Source organism: Lichenostomus cassidix, chromosome W (genome assembly GCF_008360975.1).
Source record: "Lichenostomus cassidix isolate B80296 chromosome W, HeHo_3.0, whole genome shotgun sequence".
Taxonomy (NCBI): domain Eukaryota; kingdom Metazoa; phylum Chordata; class Aves; order Passeriformes; family Meliphagidae; genus Lichenostomus; species Lichenostomus cassidix.
This window is the reverse complement of record NC_139510.1, coordinates 23963419-23983156: the sequence shown is the minus strand read 5'-3', so window position 1 is coordinate 23983156 and position 19738 is coordinate 23963419. Positions and strand designations below refer to the sequence as shown.

General features: G+C 42.9%; 1 protein-coding gene across 4 annotated transcripts in view; it reads left to right on the top strand.

Annotated features, from left to right (window-relative positions):
* Nucleotides 1-19738, top strand: part of LOC146425727 (protein patched homolog 1-like) — a 228888-nt gene that overhangs the window by 76486 nt on the left and 132664 nt on the right. For 2 of the 4 annotated variants that reach the window (XM_085041565.1, XM_085041569.1), the window contains exons 3-12: nucleotides 287-476; nucleotides 1694-1763; nucleotides 1879-1970; nucleotides 5611-5809; nucleotides 6381-6502; nucleotides 8802-8949; nucleotides 9513-9644; nucleotides 9925-10080; nucleotides 10726-10824; nucleotides 11719-11844. In XM_085041565.1, coding sequence (XP_084897691.1) covers nucleotides 287-476; nucleotides 1694-1763; nucleotides 1879-1970; nucleotides 5611-5809; nucleotides 6381-6502; nucleotides 8802-8949; nucleotides 9513-9644; nucleotides 9925-10080; nucleotides 10726-10824; nucleotides 11719-11844 — 1334 coding nt within the window. The remainder of the gene's footprint in view (nucleotides 1-286; nucleotides 477-1693; nucleotides 1764-1878; nucleotides 1971-5610; nucleotides 5810-6380; nucleotides 6503-8801; nucleotides 8950-9512; nucleotides 9645-9924; nucleotides 10081-10725; nucleotides 10825-11718; nucleotides 11845-19738) is intronic. The other 2 variants (XM_085041567.1, XM_085041568.1) reach the window with 2 other exon arrangements.

Below are 19738 nucleotides of genomic sequence, written 5' to 3'. Positions count from 1 at the left end.
TGAGGGTTTTTTACATATGGATTATTTGTTCTAATTTAAAAAAACAAACATTGTTTAAGGGGCTCCAATTTGTACATCAGGGTTTTAGTGCAGTAGGGACAATGGCATATTTTAAAAGGGGAATATGTTTTTTGTTACACTGTTGCTAAAATAAATTTGGTATTAGATTTAGAGCTACTCTGTGATCAGTTTGAGGTAGAATAGTCCATCCACATGGTAAATATTTTCTAACCAGAGAGTGCTCATCATGTGAATCCAGAATAAGCTGTTAATATTTATCCATCAGTTGGTGGACGAGTGAGTCGGGAATTAAATTATACACGGCAGAAGATTGGAGAAGAGGCCATGTTTAGCCCTCAGCTCATGATTCAGACTCCACATGAAGATGGTGCCAATGTACTAACAATAGAAGCACTCAGACAGCACCTTGACTCTGCACTTCAGGCCAGCAGAGTAGATGTTTATATGTACGACAGGTAAGGAGAAAAACAAAACTTTTCTTGATCATCTGTAACAGTTAGAAAGTGGACAGATATTTCCTTGCATATGTTTTTAATGGACAGCACTTCAGAACCTTTCCATTAGAACTGTTTTGATTTGAATGTCACTAATTACCAATGCTTCAAACTCTGTCGGGATAGTGGTGACCAGTTGACTTTTTAACAAATAAAATGGTGTAAGAGGTATTGGATGAGATTCTAAAAATGTACCCTTATGAGCAATGCTACAGTGTATAGTATTTTTCTTGGTAAAGGAGTGATAACTGTGCTCTTAAAAATGGGATTTTATTGATGGGATTTCCAGCAATGAAAAGCCTTCCAGGAATTTGGGTTTAAAGAGAAAATGAAAATGGAAGAGAAATGCTGTCGGCGATTGAATTGGGGTCTCAGCCTGGTTCATGCAAAGTCCCATTTATTGTACAGAAAACATCATGTTTTTATACTATTACAAACTTTACTTAACCGTTACAAGAACTTGGTTTCCAGGGTTACATGTTTTACTTTCCTAATGTATGAGATGATCGCCATCATCTCTGCTTAACTTCTCTTGCTAATCACTTATGCATAAGGTAAACAGTCTTGGTCTTGCAATCAGTCTCAGCCCCTGCCAGGGGCTACTCAGCGTATCTCTCCTAATGTCTCACATTAACTGGTAACAAAAGACTTCTGCAGCTGCTGAACTTCGCAGCTAACACCTTGCACTCCCACAAAATGCCAGTGGGTAGAATTGCTGGGCTATTTGATAATATAGTAATAGCAACATAATACAAATCTAATGATTTCTTTTCTCATACATGCATGAGTCAGAACTAGTCTGAGCTTGAAGCTGATTTCTCTCTTGTGTCACCAAGTGCTATCTTAATTCACAAGTGGGCTCACAGAAAGCCACATTCCTGTTCCTTTTAGTTGTGTCAACTATTTTATTAATCCAAAAGTAGCTCCATTATTTTAATGACTTTTACAGAAACTGTTTGGCATAAATTGAAAAAATATTTCTAGTTATATCTACAAAAAGAAAGACCTTTTGTATTTTGTAAAGTTGTGGCATACCTACATTGAATAAAATTTCTTTCTCAGTGATTCACTACTTGAGGCCACCATGTCTATATATAAGTTCCAATTATAATGCATGTTACATTTTAAAAATAACTTCTCAGTAATTGTTAAAGAAAAAAGCTTGTTTTTTATTACAGAAAATGGAAATTGGAACACTTATGTTATAAATCAGGAGAACTCATCACAGAAGCAGGGTACATGGACCAGGTAGGCATAAGAGGTATTTGATTATAAGCAATTTATATTTTCATTATTCAGCTTGTGTTGTTAAGATTATATTGTAGTCTAATTGAGGTTTTTTTTCCTTTTCTGACCTTGGCAGATCATAGAATATCTTTATCCTTGTTTAATCATCACTCCTTTGGACTGCTTCTGGGAGGGAGCAAAGCTACAGTCAGGAACTGCCTATCTATTGTAAGCATGCTGTTTTTGTAACTTTCCAGTTAATAGTTTTAATAGTAAAATGATGCATGGTTTTGAGTTTTATCCCAGTGCTTATTCAGATTCTGGTTTAACCAAAAAATAATAATTAAAAATAATTATATTTTGTTTGTGTGGCCAGGTTTTGGTAGCAGGGGGATTACAGGGGTGGCTACTGTGAGAAGCTGCCAGAAGCTTCCTCCATGTCCAGCACAGCCAGTCCCTGCTGGCTTCAATATGGATATGCCGCTGGTCAAGGCTGGGCCAATTAGAAATGGTGGTAACGCCTCTGTGATAACAGATTAAAGAAGAAGAAAAAAACAGTTCTTGCACAGTAGTAATTGCGGCTAGAGAAGAGCAGGGTGAGAATATGTGAAAGGAACAACCCTGCAGACACCAAGGTCAGTGGAGAAGGAGGGGCAGGAGGTGCTTCAGGCACCGGAGCTGAGATTCCCCTCATGATGGGAAAAATTCCCCTCATGATGGGAAAAATGGAAAGGTGGGAAAGACCATGGTGAGGCAGCTCTGCCCCTGCAGCCCATGGAGGATGTCATGGTTTAGACCCTGGCCAAACGCCAAGGTACCCATGGCATCTACTCGCTCACTCTCCCTTGCCACAGCTGGGCAGAGAGAAAAAAAGTTAATATACACAGGGCTCATGAGTTGAGACAAGGACTGGGAGATGCTCCAAGGACAGGACAGGCTTCTCTTAAAGTTACAAAGTGAAATTTATTACTAACACAAAGTCAGAGGAGGGTAATGAGAAGTAAAAATAAGCACTTAAGACACCGTTTCTCTGCTCATCCCCTCCCTCTTTCCCACCAGCAGCACAGGGGGACATGGCATGGGGGGTGTAGGTCAGTTCATCAGCGAGATCATCTTCCGCTGCACATGGAGAAAGAAGTCTTTTCCTCTGTGTAGCCTTGGGTCCCTCCCACAGGAGGCAGCTCTCCACAAACTCCTCCAGAGTGGGTCCAAATCTCACAAGCAGCAGTCTGCCCAAACCTGCTTCAACGTGAGCTCCCCCCATGGGCAGACAGTTCTCCCAAAACTGCTGCGTCATGGGGCCCCTTGTCCACGGGGTGCAGACCTCCAAGGCCAGGCTGTTCCATCTTGGAAGCAAGGCCTCTCTCTCCACTGGGACTCCCACTGGATCACAGCTTCCTCCAAGCATCCATCCGCACTGGCATAGGCACCTCCCTACAAGCTGTGGGTGGATCTCTGCATCCCCCATGGACCCCATGGGCTGCAGGGGGACAACCTGCTACACCATGGTCCTCACCACGGCCGGCAGAGGGTTATCGGCTCTGGTGCCAGGAGCACCTCCTCCACCACCTTCTCTACTGACCTTGGTGTCTCCATGATGTTTTCCCTCACATGTTCCCACCTCCTCCTCCTTCTCTGGCTAAAAAGAAGTGCACGCACCCATTGTTTTGATTTCTTCTTAAATATGTTATCACAGAGGCGTAACCAACATCTCTAATTGGCCCAGCCTTGGCCAGCAGCATTTCCACCATCTTCTGAGCCATCAGAGATTGGCTCTGCCGGACATGGTGAAAGGTTCCAGAAGCTTCACACTGGTGCCATCTTTGTGCCCCCCCCACTAGCAAAACTGGGCCAAGCAAAACCAACACAGAGGACCATGGGAATGCAGAGATCCACCTGCAGCCCATGGAGGAGTCCACATCGGAGCAGGTGGATGCCTGAGAGGAAGTTGTGGCCCTGTGGGAGGCCTGTGCTGGAGCAGGGTCCTGGCAGGGACCTGCAGACCCATGGAGAGAGAAGCATGCACTGGAGCAGGTTTCCTGGTAGGATTTGTGACCCCATGGGAGCCTGAAAGACTGACCCCATGGAAGAGTGACCCATGTTGCAGCATTTTGTGGAGAACTGTTGCCTGTTGGATGGACTCATGTTGGAGAAGTTCATGAAGAACTGTCTCCCATGGGAGGGACTTCACAATAGAGCAGGGGAATGACTCCTCTCTCTGAGCAGTGGTAAAAATGTGTGATGAACCAACTGTAACCCCCATTCCATCTCCCTGCACCGCTGGGGTAGGAGGAGGTAGAGCTGGGAAGGAGGGAGGGGTGAAGGGAAGGTGTTTTTAAGGTTTTATTTTACTTCTCATTATCCTGCTCTGATTTTGTTGTTAATAAATTCAATTCATATCTCTAGTTTGAGTCTGTTTTGCCCGTGACAGTATTTGGTGAGTGATCTCTCCTGGTCCTTATCTCAACTGATGAACCCTTCATTATATTTTCTCTCCCCTGCCCAGCTGCAGAGGGGAGTGATAGAGAGGCTTTGGTGTGTCTGGCATTAAGCCAGGGTCAACTCACCACAATAATAAAATAAATTATTGTATCTTTGCAGAAAATGTGCATGGATTTTTTTTTAACTGAACAAAGATTTCTGTTTTTAAAAGATCCTTTTTATACATCAATTTATGTCCTGTGTCATTACTATTGTTTTGCTGGCATGCAAAAGGAAATATAAATTGTGAATTCAAGCTTTTTTAAATGTATGCTTTTTTGGAAATAACCTTTCTTCCTTCTTTTTTTTTTTTTTTTTTCTTTTTTCCCTTCTCCCCAAACTACAAAACATTGGCTGGGGATTAATTTTATTTCAAAGAAATTTAGGTCTCTTGGGTAAATACTCAAGTCTTCCTAAGGAATAAAACTCAAATCCTTTGCTTATGAGATCATTAAAGAAAGCAAATATGTGATATTGTATGCCCTGGATCATTCAAAGAGTTAACTGTTAATCTGTGCAGGCATTTTCTGTTATTTATGCAAGAGTTAACATTTGAGTTATTGTTTCTGTACTGGTTTGCATGCCTTTGTGAAAGCAATTTGCAGTGGCTATTTTCTAACGTTTAATGTACAGTTTTAGATGGGGAAATAAGGGGAGATTGCATTTTCTGGTTGGGAGATTTCAAATAAAGAATTAAGCCTGTTTAAGCAAATACACTGTGGTTTGAATCACAGAATAAGGCAGCCAAAAGCCTTTGTAGTCTGTGAATATCACAAATTCAAAAGTGGAGGGTGGGAGATGTGACAGTAATAGTGATGACAGCCATGGTAGCAGGAAAGCTTGATGGTTGATAGTCAAGCAGCCAGGGCATTTGCAGGAGCACAGAATTGTTATAGATTAAAAAAAAAAGACCAGCTATAGTGATTAATTACATTTGGAAGATGATTATTAGACTAGCAAAAAGTAATTTGATACTATGTGAAATAATTTCTTTCCTCAGCCTCCTCCCTTTTTTCCCCTCTCACCTCCCTCCAAATTCATTGAAGCAGCATTTGGCTGCTTTTTTGTTATTTAGGTTCTTGATGGTTTGTTTTACTTGATTTGTAAATGAAATTATTTTTAACATGGGAATATTCCCTTTCATACAGTAAATTGGTATGTCAGTACTGACTATTTTTGTTAAAATCACCACAAGGCCACAAGAAAAGAACGCATAAACAAATATAATTAAAACATGCATTTCATTTTATGAAACAACCTTACCAGAAAGGGTTATAGCTTGTAACAGAAAACAACTTCAACATCTGCACAAATACAAATTAAAAAATTATGTTTCAGTACTTATTTTGTCTCTTTTTTTGTCATTTTCCCCTGATTTTTTTAATAGAGGGAAACCTCCTTTGCAGTGGATCAACTTTGACCCCTTAGAATTCTTAGAAGAGTTAAAAAAAATAAATTACCAAGTGGAGAGCTGGGAAGAAATGCTGAAAAAAGCAGAGGTTGGTCATGGTTATATGGATCGACCTTGTCTGAATCCTGCTGATCCTGATTGCCCAATCACAGCTCCCAACAAAAATTCCACCAAAGTAAGTTTGTTTACCTTTGTGTAAGTCTTTTCTAGGGAGGCTCTGTATGTGTGGTGAGAGAAAAGGGTACCATTCCCTTCCAAGTAATATATATTTTATGTTCTTCACTGATTTAATTGTTTTCTATTACATACCATTAGCCCAGGGTAACTAACTTTCCCTCAGCCTGTGTTGCAATATTAATGACAAATATTTAGAGTGAAATTACAGTTCTCAGCTACTGGCTAGGTGTGTCAATGCAGACACATTCTTTCAGCAGGCAACATGCCTCAGGCAGACAGTTACTCCTGGAATACAGCTACTGCTGTACACTGACACTGTGCAGCAAGGGCTTCCTTCAAGTATGGCCAGTTTTGTTGATCCAACTTTATATATCCATTTCTCAGTCACTTTGGCTTTGCTATCTGGTGAACAAGTATCAGGCTAGTTTGTCTACTTCTGTTTGTTGAACACATTTCTTTTTGTAGACTTCCTAGATGATCTTCAATATCTGTTATTTCAGTACACTAGGTGTTGATTTAGTATTTAAGTTGCACAACTGATGAATTGCTTCTTTAAAACTTTTTTCTAGCCTCTTGATGTGGCTCTTGTTTTGAGTGGTGGATGCTATGGACTGTCAAGAAAATACATGCATTGGCAGGAGGAATTGATTATAGGTGGTACAGTCAAGAATAGTTCTGGTAAACTTGTCAGGTAAGCAAACAAATGTTTACAGAAGATTTTTTAATTTGTCAGTTTGGGGGTTTTTTGGCAGGGGGACAGATCATGCAAAATCAACCGTTTTCAAAGTCTGTGAATAATGTATATTATGAACCCTGGTATAAGAGGACATCCCTGATGAAGACAGAATTTAAAAGAGTGAATATTAAACAGCTATTTAAATTTAAGGAGGTGTCATTGGTGCCTACTTCAAACCTAAAAATGATAGTGTACATTTCTCAGACATAAATTTTTTCCTGACAACTTTGTTGTTTAGGGTGCATGTATAAAACATTGAACAGTATTTATAATAATGAACAACTTTGTGTTTTTGAAATATGATCAAAGGAAAAGAAGGGGAAATATAACTTTGGTAATTTGCCCATCCCTTTGATTTTTATCAGAAAACCAAAATCTCCATTGAACTGTTTCTTTAAGGTCAATACAGAGAAAAGTATATTCTTTATGTTACTGTATCTTGAATACATTTTTGACGGACATAATAAAACCCTTTGTTTCAGACTTCTTGAAGTCATGGAACACTGGACTTTGGGGGGAGGGGGGGAACCCCTTGAAATAGAACTGTGTTTAAAAAAAGGACATATAAAAACATTATTTAGATGTATACACTGAATCCAAATTTATATTAAGCATAACAAAGTATAATTCTTGCATATTTAATACAGATAACTCTTACTAGAACTTTTTATATGGATTATGTTTTTTCATTGACATTAAATACTGAAAATGTAAAAGTACACAGAAGTGTTTTCTAAAAAATAGCCAAAGAATTTATTCTTGGTGAAAAATGAAATAGTTCCTTAAGCTTCTAAAATTGTTGAATACAGTTGCATACTGTGTAAATTTACAATGGATAATTATTGACTTTTGTGTATTGTTTGCTGCTTGTCAGGTTTCAGGAGTTTAGTCTGGCATTTCTTTCCAAGGCATGAAAAAGACCAAGGTCTTCAAATGACAAATTGCCAACAGCATTTGCAAGATCTCATAGCGTCTTGGTTTGAAAGACAGGTGTCTGCTAAGAAAGGTGGAAACCTCCCTTAGAATATAGAATGTGACACCCCCCCCTCTGAATTATTATAACTTTGGAATCAAGGACTTTCAGGCAAAGATATGGGAAAAGGAATAACAGTTCTGTACTAGTATCTATAATGAAGTAAACAAGCAACAACAACAGTAGCAATAACAAACAAAACCCAGAAACCCGGTGGCAGCTTGCTCTGGGCTGCCAAGCACCTTCCCATTTGGTGTAGTCACGGTCACAGCCAGCAGGGGTGCTGTTGAGCTCCCAGCCAGGCAGGGCAGGTGCGATGACTCCCACCAGCTGCAGGGGGCGCTGTGGCGCGAGGTCAGGTCTGTCTCACGTGGAAAATGGTGGACGGGCTGGACAGCAGGATGGCGCACAGCAGGAAGCTCAGAGCAGCGAGCTGGAGTAGCAGGACTGGGTCACCCAGGCTAGCCAGCAAACGTGGCAGAAACTGTGCAGTTGTGGCAGAAGCCGCAGTGCGTTCCGACAGGCGAGAGCAGGGGCAGCAACAGCCAGGTTCCTCTCCACAGTCGCTGCAAAACGCAGCCGGGGAGGCACGTGCTCTGTGCGGGTAAAAAGGTTGGAATCCCAGGCCCTTTCCCAAGCGAGAGCTCACCCAGCCAGGAGGAGAAGGCAGTGCAGAGCCGGACTTTTCTGTGGTCGCAGCCAAAGGAAAGCAGCAGCTTCCCTCTTCCCCCTCTGGTGCCCAGCGAGCGAGTGAAGTCCCCAACGGTCAGATTCCTCCTCCCCTTACCACACCCAGCCACATCCTTTGTCTCTTACAAATGAGTTAACGGTCCTTGAGTACCTGGTTGTTGTGGTTTCCTAGTAACAGGGATGGAGAAAATTCCACCCCCCCTAACTTTCAACACAAGGAACAACTGTCACTGTGTCCTTCTCATATCAATCTGTCTGTCGGTCATGATCATTATAAATGATTTGTAGGGTTACCTTCTTTGCTCCTGAGACTGATCTTATTGAAAATAATGGCAAAATACTCTCTAACTCAGTGAAATATAGACTTATATAGACATCATCAGTACTATATAGACTAGAACAGCTTCACCAGATACATGGTAGAATAATTATACTCTGTTCAATTTTGATATCAACATGTTGCCTATAAAATCAAGAATTTGTGCAAGCTCCTACTAGGCTCTCATTTGAGCCTTTTTACAGTGAAAAAATATTTATTGAAAATGTTTATTTTAATACCTCTTTCTCCTCTCTCTTCTCTCCCTGTTACAGTGCCCAGGCTTTGCAAACCATGTTTCAGTTAATGACTCCTAAGCAAATGTATGAGCACTTCAAGGGGCATGAATATGTTTCACATATCAACTGGAGTGAGGATAAGGCAGTCGCAATTCTGGAAGCCTGGCAGCGGATGTATGTGGAGGTAAAACTGACAACAACCTAGATGTCTTGCTATATAACTTTACTAAGATCCACTGCCTTTAGTTGTGGCTTTTTATAGTATTTTCTCAAGGAAAATGCTTAAACTAAAACTGAGTGTTGTGTCCTGGTTTTAAAGTTATTCTTATGCTGTAACAAACTATTTTAAAAGGCTGATTTCTTTTTTTTTTTTTTTAATTAAGAAGCTGCTTGCTTATTCACATATGAGAAGCCATGAGAGTTCTATTGTTTGCTGGACCTTGGATTAAAGGCAAAACTCATCTCATACAACAGCAAATCAATAACAGAATTATGGAAAGAAGAATGTTTTGAATGAGCTGTGAATACAGTGGCCTGTAGGGAAGATGCAAATTCTTGTTTGATAAACAGTAGCTTACAGGAAATAATTACCAAAATTATTTCATGTAGCCTCAGTGAAATCTCTGTTATAGAGTGTGTGCTTTAATAGGAACATTAAGGCAAACGTAGTTGATTTCAGATATGTGCTGTAGAAGATGATAATGGGCTTTTTTCTTAGCCACACTAAGTTTTATTTTTTTTCTGTAGGTTGTTCATCAAAGCGTTGCACAAAACTCTACTCAAAAGGTGCTTTCCTTTACTACAACTACCCTGGATGATATTCTAAAGTCATTTTCTGACTTCAGTGTTATCAGAGTAGCTAGTGGCTACTTACTAATGGTAAGAAATTAAATTCTATTTATTTAATTGACTCCAGTAGTATACCAGGGCTCAAATGGCTGCCTTCTTGTTATCAGTCAACAGTCCAGAACATTTTCAGAATACTTAAAATAAAAATTGCAGTTTGTAAACATTTGCCTCAGGGTTGTCACCTATTCCTCTATGTAACATCTCTGATATGTCTGTTCTGTTTAAAAACACTTGTAAGCTATGTATGTTGTTGGGGGAGATAGCCAGTAGAGAAGGATCCATTCTAATCCAATCCTTGCTTTGCTTTCAGCTTGCCTATGCCTGTTTAACAATGTTGCGGTGGGACTGTGCAAAGTCTCAGGGTGCTGTGGGGCTGGCAGGAATCTTCTTGGTTGCTCTCTCAGTGGCTGCAGGACTGGGTCTGTGCTCACTGATTGGAATTTCCTTTAATGCTGCCACAACTCAGGTATTAAGGAACCAAAAGTCTGCTGCTAAATTACAAGAACTTTTTTAGTAAATAAACACATCTGAATCAATATTTGAAGAAAAACATAAGTTGAGAAAGATACAAGTAAAAATAGAAAAATCAAAATACTTTCTCCTATCTAGTAGCTTGTGCTGTGAGAAATTGAGAACGTGCTGCCAAATGATTTTAAGAAAAAGGCAGATATCCTGCAGTTTGTTTAATTATGTAGATTCTAGAATATTTGTTTTTCTGTGTCTCAATATGAGTGCAAGCATCCAGTTGTACACAAAAAGCTGCAAGTTTTGCCCTTACATCCAAATATATCAGGATGTTCAACTCCTGAAAATATTTTGAAAATACCTTGAAATATTATCTGTTATTCTTTGCCTACCAAAAACTTGAATTAGTTTTAGTGAGGTTTTGTACTTGTAAATGGTATACTGCAAGTTTCTCAGTAGTCTTTCAGAATGAAAGTTAATAGCTGCATTGCATCATATTGATTTTCATTTAAGCCTTGGATTTCTGTTCAGAATGAAGTGTAAAGGTTATTTTGATTAGCTGGCTAATGACGAGCTTAATGGTAAATCATACAAATAATACAAAAACATTCTTGGGTTTTTTTTCTTGTTTTGTTTCTTCCCCAAGGTTTTGCCTTTTCTTGCTCTTGGAGTTGGCGTAGATGATATATTCCTTCTGGTACATGCATTTAGTGAAACAGGGCAGAATAAGAGAATTCCATTTGAGGTAATAAAAAAATGGGGTGTTGGGGGACAATAAAATAATAAAGTAAAAGAAAAAGCCTTGTAGAGGACAATATACCTAGAATTAGTCAGTAATGTTTTTTTAGAAAATCTTTTGCTCTACAGATCTTTGTCCTAGGGCATGGTGGTTTTTTTCTTTTATTTATAATTAACCATGACATTCACATATTCACATTATGAAATCTAAGATCCTCCTCACTTTTATAATCTTTTCCTTTTATTGACATTTTTATTGTCAGTCCAGAGTTTCATATTCAAAGTACAAATCATTTAAAAGCAATATATATTTGTCAGTTTTGTTTTGTATATGCAATGTCTTCCATGTGCTATTTCCAGTTGGTTTGGCATGCAAGCAATAAAAACTCATTGTGCTATAACTCTCATATGCTTCAAAATAACCTACTGCAATAGGAAAGGGTCCTGTTTTTTATTCTCTCTGGCTTTTGTGTGGTTCCTGGGATTTCTGTTTGTTGGGTTTTTTTTCTTACATGCTTCTTCAAGACATTATGTATCTACACTGTTTATGCATGTTTATTTTCAATGAAAAATGTTAAGAACAAGTGACTGCACTGATACAAAACATATCCTACTTAATTGATGTATTTGATATAATATCAGTATCCATTTAGCTTTGACTTTTAAAACCAGTGTCATCTTTGATAATGTTTGCTACCCTCAAACAATGTAAGCACTTCAAACATTATCTGCTTTTCTCCTGGACAGTGTACTTAGTATATTTTTTACTCTTACAAACTCTCAAATGCATATTTTTATTCAGAATTTCCTTGTAATAGTTTTAACTGTTGCCATGTTATATCTGTAGGGTGATCCCTTCATTTGCAGGACATTACCTTATTCATTTGACTTTGTTTTGCAGGACAGAACAGGTGAATGCTTGAAGCGAACAGGAGCAAGTGTAGCCCTTACATCTATCAGCAATGTTACTGCTTTCTTTATGGCTGCCTTAATCCCTATTCCTGCTTTACGAGCATTTTCACTCCAAGTAAGTTTCAATGTTGTTTTGTTAGTTCTCGTAGATAGTGTCATTGTGGAAATGAATGATAATGTTAAAGACCATGTTCAGAGCTTCTGCAGTTCACTCAACCAATATGGGATCACTGTTTACTACACTTCTTGGTGATAACCAACTGTTTTCTTCTCTTGATTCTACTCCTTCCATTTCTCATGCCTTGTGTATTTCACATCCTCTTTGTGGGTGAAAGAATATCCTGCCCCATCCCAACTAAGTTGAGTGCAGAAACCAAGTATGCAACTAAGCAGAAACAAGTCTCTGGCAAGATTTTAATTCTTAAGGCAGTCTAGACCAGTACCCTGTACTCTAGTTTACACCATCACATTCTTAAGTAGAAATTTAATCCTTTCATTGAGGTTTGTCCAATTTGCTGCTATTACAAACCGTAACCTAAGTTCAGTGACAGCAGCAAAAATGCATTTGCCACATTAATAATTACTGCAGCAGTTTGTACTGACTTATTCCCAATGTAATTTTAGCAAAATGTTGGAGAAATATTCATCAAGAATTTTCTGTTCTGTTCTGTTTTGAGAGAAAATGTGATTTTTCTGTGCTGAAGCATATTATTTCCTGACACAGCTGGTAAGTGAGCCTACCAGGGGAGGTGCCTCCCTGGACCTGCTGTTTATAAACAGAGAAGGGCTGGTGGGAGATGTTTTGGTCAGAGGCTGTCTTTGGCATAGCTAATAGGAAATTATAGTTTTTGATTCTTGGTGAAGTAAGGAGGGGAGTCAGCAAAACCACTACTTAGGACTTCTGGAGGGCAGACTTTGGCCTGTTCAGGATACTGGTTCAGAGAGTCCCTTTGGAAACAGTCCTTAAAAACTAAGGGGACATACTTTAAAAAGGAAATCTTAAAGGCATGGGAGCAGCCTGTCCCTATGTGCCAAATGATGAGCCAGCAGGGAAGATAAGTGGCCTGGCTGAACAGGGAGCTTTTGCTGGAAGTCAGGCTAAAAAAGAGAGTTTATGACCTTTGGAAGAAGGAGCAGGAATCTCAGGAAGAGTACAAAGATGTCATGAGGTCAGGCATGGAGGGGGCGTTGCCAGGAACAGCGAGGGCAATTTAAAAAATGTAAGACCAAAACCAACAGTCGGTGAGGCAGCAGCAGCAGTGACTGAGATAAGTCTGGGGGAGATGATTAGATCAAGCTGTACAGGTGTCGCTGTAGTACCCAGGACAGAGAGATGCAGCATACACAGATCCAGTGAGAAAGTAGAGTGAGTTTTTTTATTTACAACTTCTGCTTATATATGCTAAAATCCCATAGGTGATTGGTCAGTGGTCACCCACCTCCTGGGGTGATTGGCTGAAGTCCTACAACACCCAATTCCAAACACTCTCTGCCTTAAACCCAAACAAGTCAGGAAAACAGCAGGTGTTCAGATACTATTTACAAAAACCATCTTATTGTTTTCATAGCTTGCATGAGAAAGGAGAGATTCTCAGGGAAAACCTTCTGCTAGCAGCTTTTCAGTATCCACAATTCCCCCTTTTTGTTTAAAGACCAAAAAGGTATCGTTTGTAATCCTCTGCGGGTCCCTTGCAGAAAGGAGAACAAACACAGCATAAAAGATCTGCTTGGTAATGGCCAGTTACCAAACAGAGCCTAAGTTGGATACTGATAAGGGGTCTGCTCAGTAGTGGCCAGTTATCGAACAGAGTCCAAATCAGATGCTGATTTAAAGTGGGTAGAGAGACTCTCCAGTAATTCCATGGGTGATACATCTAGCGAACCCAATTCTACATCACAGTTCTATCAGAAATTAATTCTAAACATAGCTTTCAAAGTCTTTAGTTTCTGACTCCATAAAAATAGAAACTTAAAGTTCAGTCTCTGCTTTTGGAAGGACCATCCGCCTGATGGTCGATATCTAGGCCATCATCAGAAGGATCATTCGGTTGATGTTCTGCATTCTGGTCATCATTTTGATGTTCTGCATTCGGTCATCATTTTGAGGTTGCCTGTTCTGCCTCTGGTGCCGCAGGTCAGGGTGAACGCATCTTGCAGGGAGCCACCGTACCCCAGTATCTGTGGAAACGCAAGCATACCCACGACCCCAAGCAATAAGCTCATGCAGGCCTTCCCAGGTATTAGTAAGTAGATTCTGTACCCAGACCTTCGCCTGGGGCAGATGCGTCTCACCTGATGACGGCAATGAGACAAAATGGTTAAAAATAATAGGATTATTTGAATTTCGTGGCATTGTGAGATGATTAATTGTATACAAAGCTTTTTCCAGTTGGCTCTGTGGGGTTTCTCCATGCATTCCCCCTTTTAGTTTTTCCAAAACATGCTTCCAAGTACCATGAGTGCATTCGACAATGGCTTGGACAGTAGGAGAATGCAGAATACCGAATTTATGGTCTACACCCCATAGGTGCAAAAACTGCCTTGTCTTCTGCGAGACATAGGCAGGAACATTATCAGTTTTCACAGTAGATGGCACGCCCAGGACCGAGAAAGACAATTTCCAATGGGCAATGACATTGCGGCCTTTCTCTCCAGTATGAGCAGATGCCCAGATGGCTGAGGGGAAAGTGTCAATAGACACGTGCACGTATTTAAACCGGGCAAATTCAGGGATGTGCGTTACATCCGTTTTCCAGAGCTGCAAGGCCTTTAGGCCTCTGGGGTTTACCCCCAGTGGCAGAGGTGCAGCGAGTCCTTGGCAATCAGCACAGGCACTGACAATGTCATGAGCTTCAGTTGGCGTCAATTGAAACTGCTTCTGCAGGGTATGTGCACTCTGATGAAAGAAATTGTGCAATGCCTTGGCTTGTGCAATTTTGTCAGGCTGAGGTGCCACCCACGCAGGGTTGGCTAACATGTGAGCCCTGGCATTGCCTTCTGTTATAAAACCTGGTAATTTGGTGTGGCTTCGAATGTGCAGAATGTAATATGGGTGCACTCGAGCTTGAATTGCACTCCACAGTTTTCAATAGTGAAAACAGAGCCGCATTATTGATTTCTTTTTGAAGTGAACAATCTAAATGTTTAGTTATATCTGCTACGTAAGTGGAGTCAGTAACCAAATTCAAAGGTACCTGAGAGAACCGCTGAAAAGCCATGGCAACTGCTTTCAGTTCAACCAGCTGGGCAGAGCCTGACTTGTGGCCTTTCAGCACCTGCCACTCAGATCCCTCTTTCCAGGTAACAATGGCTTTCCTTGTTTTTCCAGGACCCTCCGTGAAGACGGTGGGTCCGTGCACTGGCACCTGACTATTCTTTGGCCCCAAGGTGAAGCTGGTCGAATTTGCCAGCCGCAGTAATTTATGGCTGGGCAGGTGATAAGCAATCTGCCCTGAAAAGTTTTGCACTGCACTTTGCAAAGGAGCGCTATTAGCAAGGCTCCATTCAAAGCTGTCCCGTGATACTGGAACAACAATCGTTGCAGGATCCGCTGCCATTAATTGCAAACACCGATGGTGGCATTTAATTATCAGACAAGCGATCAATTTGAACAATGTGGGTGCTGTCTTTTTGGGCTGATGAGGCAAAAAGACCCATTCCAGGATATGCAAAGGGTCATCCCATTGTTTGTTCCACTGGCCAATGATACCTGTAGGATGGAGGTCTGGAGCAGTAATGAAAACAGTGATATCAATGGAAGGATCCACTCGATAAACCTGATGAGCAGAAATAGCCTGCTGCACCTCATTCAGCACTCATTGCGCCTCAGGAGTCAATTTCCGAGGTGAGTTTAGATCAGGGTCCCCCTTTAAAATTTTAAAAAGTGTGGAAAATTGCGTGGTGGTTTGTCCTAAATAAGGACATAACCTATTGATGATACCCAGCAATTTCTGGGTATCATTCAAGGTCTTAATAGAATCTGAGAATTGCACCTCTTGATGTTGTATAGTTTGATCAAAAATTTTGACTCCCAAATATTTCCAAGGAGGCTGCTGTTGAACTTTCTCCAAAGCCACTTGCAGCCCATAGGCATGCAGAGCAGCGAGCAATGAAGGCTGTAACCTCTGCAGCTCATCCTGGGTGGATGCTGCCACCAGGATATCATCCATATAATGGTAGCAGAGTGCCTCGGGAAACTGCTTGCGGACTCCGGACAAAGCCTGAGCTACATACCATTGGCAGATAGTCGGGCAATTCTTCATGCCCTGAGGTAATACTTTCCATTGAAATCTTTTTGCAGGTTCAGCATTGTTAACTGCAGGCACAGTAAAGGCAAATTTTTGTCTGTCATTAGGGTGCAAAGGAATAGTGAAAAAGCAGTCCTTCAAATTGATGATCAGGATTTCCCACCCTGTGGGAATTATTGTGGGTGAAGGCATGCATACCAGGCTGCAATGTCCCCATACTTTCCATCACTGCATTAACTTTTCAGAGATCTTGCAACAGTCTCCATTTCCCCGATTTTTTCTTAATTATGATAAACAGGGGTATTCCAGGGACTAGTAGAAGGTTCTATGTGTCCCTGTTGTAATTGCTCCTGAACCAGCTGACAAAGAGCGACTAATTTCTCTTTTTGCAGGGGCCACTGCAGTTCCCATATTGTTGGTTTAGTTAGCCATTGCAGAGATAGCGTAGGATACTGTGCCCCCTTACACACAGTGGCCCCTATCAAAAATTTTTCCCGATCCCCACCCCCCAGGCTGCCAACACATCCTGCCCCCAGAGATTAACTGGAGCTGAAGTAACATAAGGCCGAATTTTAGCCATGTGTCCCTTTGGGTCTTTTACCAGTACAGGTCGTTCGCTTAAATGGCTCCATGTGGTTCCTTCTAACCCCACGATGGCCGATCTCACAGGGGCTAGAGGCCATGAAGGAGGCCATGAAGAGGAGGACAGAATTGTTACATCAGCACCCATATCTATCAAACCATGGAGCCGAATCCGGTGTGGACGAGCTTTTGGCAGGATTAGGGTACATGTCATCTGTGGCCTCTGGCTAGAAATTTCTGCAGTGCAATGGATCAGCAGAAGTTCCAGGCATTTAGTGCCGCTATCTCCGCAAGCTTGTTCTGCCCTGGAGACACAAGACACAAAAGACACTAGTTGAGCAATGTGAGTCTTTTCAGGGATAGTGACAGGGGGTTTTGGTGTGGAAACCATAGCATGAATCTGGCCTGTAAAGTCAGCATCAATAACTTCTGGGTGAACAAAAATCCCTTGATGGGTGATACTAGGTCTTCCCACAATCAGCACACTGAGTCTCTGACCTAGGGGTCCATGTGCATCCAAAGGAACCCTATGAATACTACTAGATTCTAGGACGACTGTTCTTGCGGTGTAGACGTCCACCCGGGCTGGTCCGTGGGTGCCGTCTCTAAGCTATCTGGGTAGATCTGTGCTGGTGCCCCGTTCTGGGGGAACACTTGCGTCGGAGGGCAATTCCCCCTTTTTGCACTCCCTTTCATGTTTCCCGACAGAGGTCGACCATTGACATGGTACATAGATCTACAATAGTCCAAACAATGACCTGGTCTACCACACCTCCCGCACTGGGGAGTCCCAGTCCCCGTGTTATCTTTTTCGTTCGATTTAGCCTGTTTCCGTTTGTTCCCAGCCTTGGGCTGCTTTTGTCCACGGTCAGGGGATGCCTGACCAGGCAGCAGAAGTGCAGCCAAAGCAGACCTGTTTTGGTTCCCTGATCCCACCTTAGAGCAAGCTTCTACCATCTCTGTGAGCATAGGCTCCCCTGGTAGGGCATCTATGATCTTTCTACACTCATTGTTGGCATTGTCTTTTGCTAACTGTCTGCACAATATCTGTCTCATTGAATCATCTTCCACCTGTTTCTCCAGGGCTGCAGCATTTTTTTCTACAAAGGATAAGAAGTGCTCAGACTGCCCCGAGATATTTTTGCATACCGTGTTTTAGGAGCAGCCATGTCTATGCTTTTTATTAGGGCTCCCATGGCGACCTTTTGGGCCTGCTCCAGGATCTGAGGATCCCAAGTAGCTTGGAGATCGGGATTAGAAAATTTATTAGTTCCCATAATGGCATCTACCCCAACTGCATGTCTAGGGTCATCGGAAGGCAATTGCATATTCTGTAGTGCGGCCTTGTGAGCCAGCTTTCTCCAGTTATTCTCAAAAACTGTAAATTGTACAGGTTGAAACAGAATTTGACCCAAGTGCCTAATATCGAATGGAGCAAGCAGGTCAGTATTCAGCACTCTAATACTTTGGATTGTAAATCGTGCACTACCCTCCACGCAATAACTTCATGCCTGTTAGCCTGACCTGAATTTGGGAGAGCCTTGAGCACAGAAAAGGCTTGGGCATCCCCTTGCAGGGTGTTAATATTACCTTCATCTACTGGTACATCTTCTAGAGGCACTGCAGCAGCCACCTGATTCTCCATAGATTCTTCTGTCCTGTCTGGCATTCCCACATTTTCCAGGAGATCCCAGTCTCCCGCCTCCAGAGCCCGCAATTTAACCGATTCCCGGAAACGCCTGAGGTTTCTTGGGCGCACAGTTACTGTGCAGTTTGGGAGTGTCCAAGGGCGGGTCTGTAGCAGGCGTTTCTTTAGCCGCCCGGCCACCGCAGCTTTCCGCCCTGGAGCAGGCGTGTCCTCTACATCACTGTCTGAATCATCAGACAGGGGTTTCTCCGAGAAGCCCATTACGAATGAGGGACCTTGGCCAGGTGTGAGCGCTGAGCCAGGGGGCGGCGTGGTGGTGGAATCCGCAGTAGAATGCACAGAAGGCAACGATGCAGGCCGAGCACTGTGGGGTCTCGCTGGCCATGCTGGCGTATCATCAGTCAGAGCTATCTGTGTCGCCGGCAGGGCAGCCGTCAGGTTGGCGCGTGGCGCTGGAACCACCTCTGCCACTGGAACTGTTGCTAGAAGCTCTTCTTTCACCGCTTCTGCTCTCGTAGGGGGAGCTGCCGCCTCTTCCGCCTTCCAGTTTGCCAGAGCAGGCACTTCCGGACCAAGCCCCCCTGCCACGCTCGTGTCGGCATCTGCCCGCAAGAAAGCCTCCAGCAATCCTGCTGAGATATTTCCATAAGCTGCTGCGAAATATCTGGCAGCGTTTTCAGCACAGCTAGTTGCTGCGTTAAAAACTTTACCATAGGCAGTTGCGCCTGCGCGGGAGAGCACCCAGTTACGGGTGCCCGTGCAGATCTGCCAGGCGCCGGGGGCACAGCTCGCGCCTGCGCAGAAGAACTAGGTGCAGCCATGGAGCCCTGAGCCACCGGTGCACCGGGCCGTAGAGCCGGACAAGCCGCGGGAACAACCGGCACTGTTACTTTTGCCGAGGGTAGCAGTGCAGAGGAAGCCGGAGCCGCAGGGGCGGTGGTAGAGGGGCGCTGCTGGCTACCCTCTTGTTTCAGCATTTCCGTGACTTGTTCCGCAGGGGAGGGATATTTAGGGGGCACGTAATCCCGGGGCAAAGCGTATTTCCGCTGAACGGATCCTCTGACCACAGCCAGTGGGGCCGAGGATGGCTCCTCGGGGCAACCGTTGCTAGCCAAAATCCCCAAGTCTAGCCCCATAGAGGCATCTTCCTCTCCAATGTTTGCCTCAAGCTCATGCAAGACATCAAGTAAACACCTCCAGGTGCGAACCAAGAGCACCATCCCCATGTCCCTGTAGGTGATCTCATGCCAGAGCTTGTTGCCGAGCTGTTTCCACACCCCAAAGTCAAAAGCGGCCTCTAGGTCCGCGGAAAAGCCGTGCACCAGAGCCCAGTCCAGGACCATACGCAAAGAACACTCCGATACCCTGGCCCCCGTAATGGCCAAGGCATCCTTCCAGGCCGACAGCACTGCGCTTTCATTCGAGCCGGAGTTCCCCATCTTAGCAGTGTCTCTTCCAAAAAACCCCGAGGCGGGGGGGGGGGGGGGGGGGGGGAGACGTACCGTCCGAGAGGCGTGCGGCGTGCGGCTCAG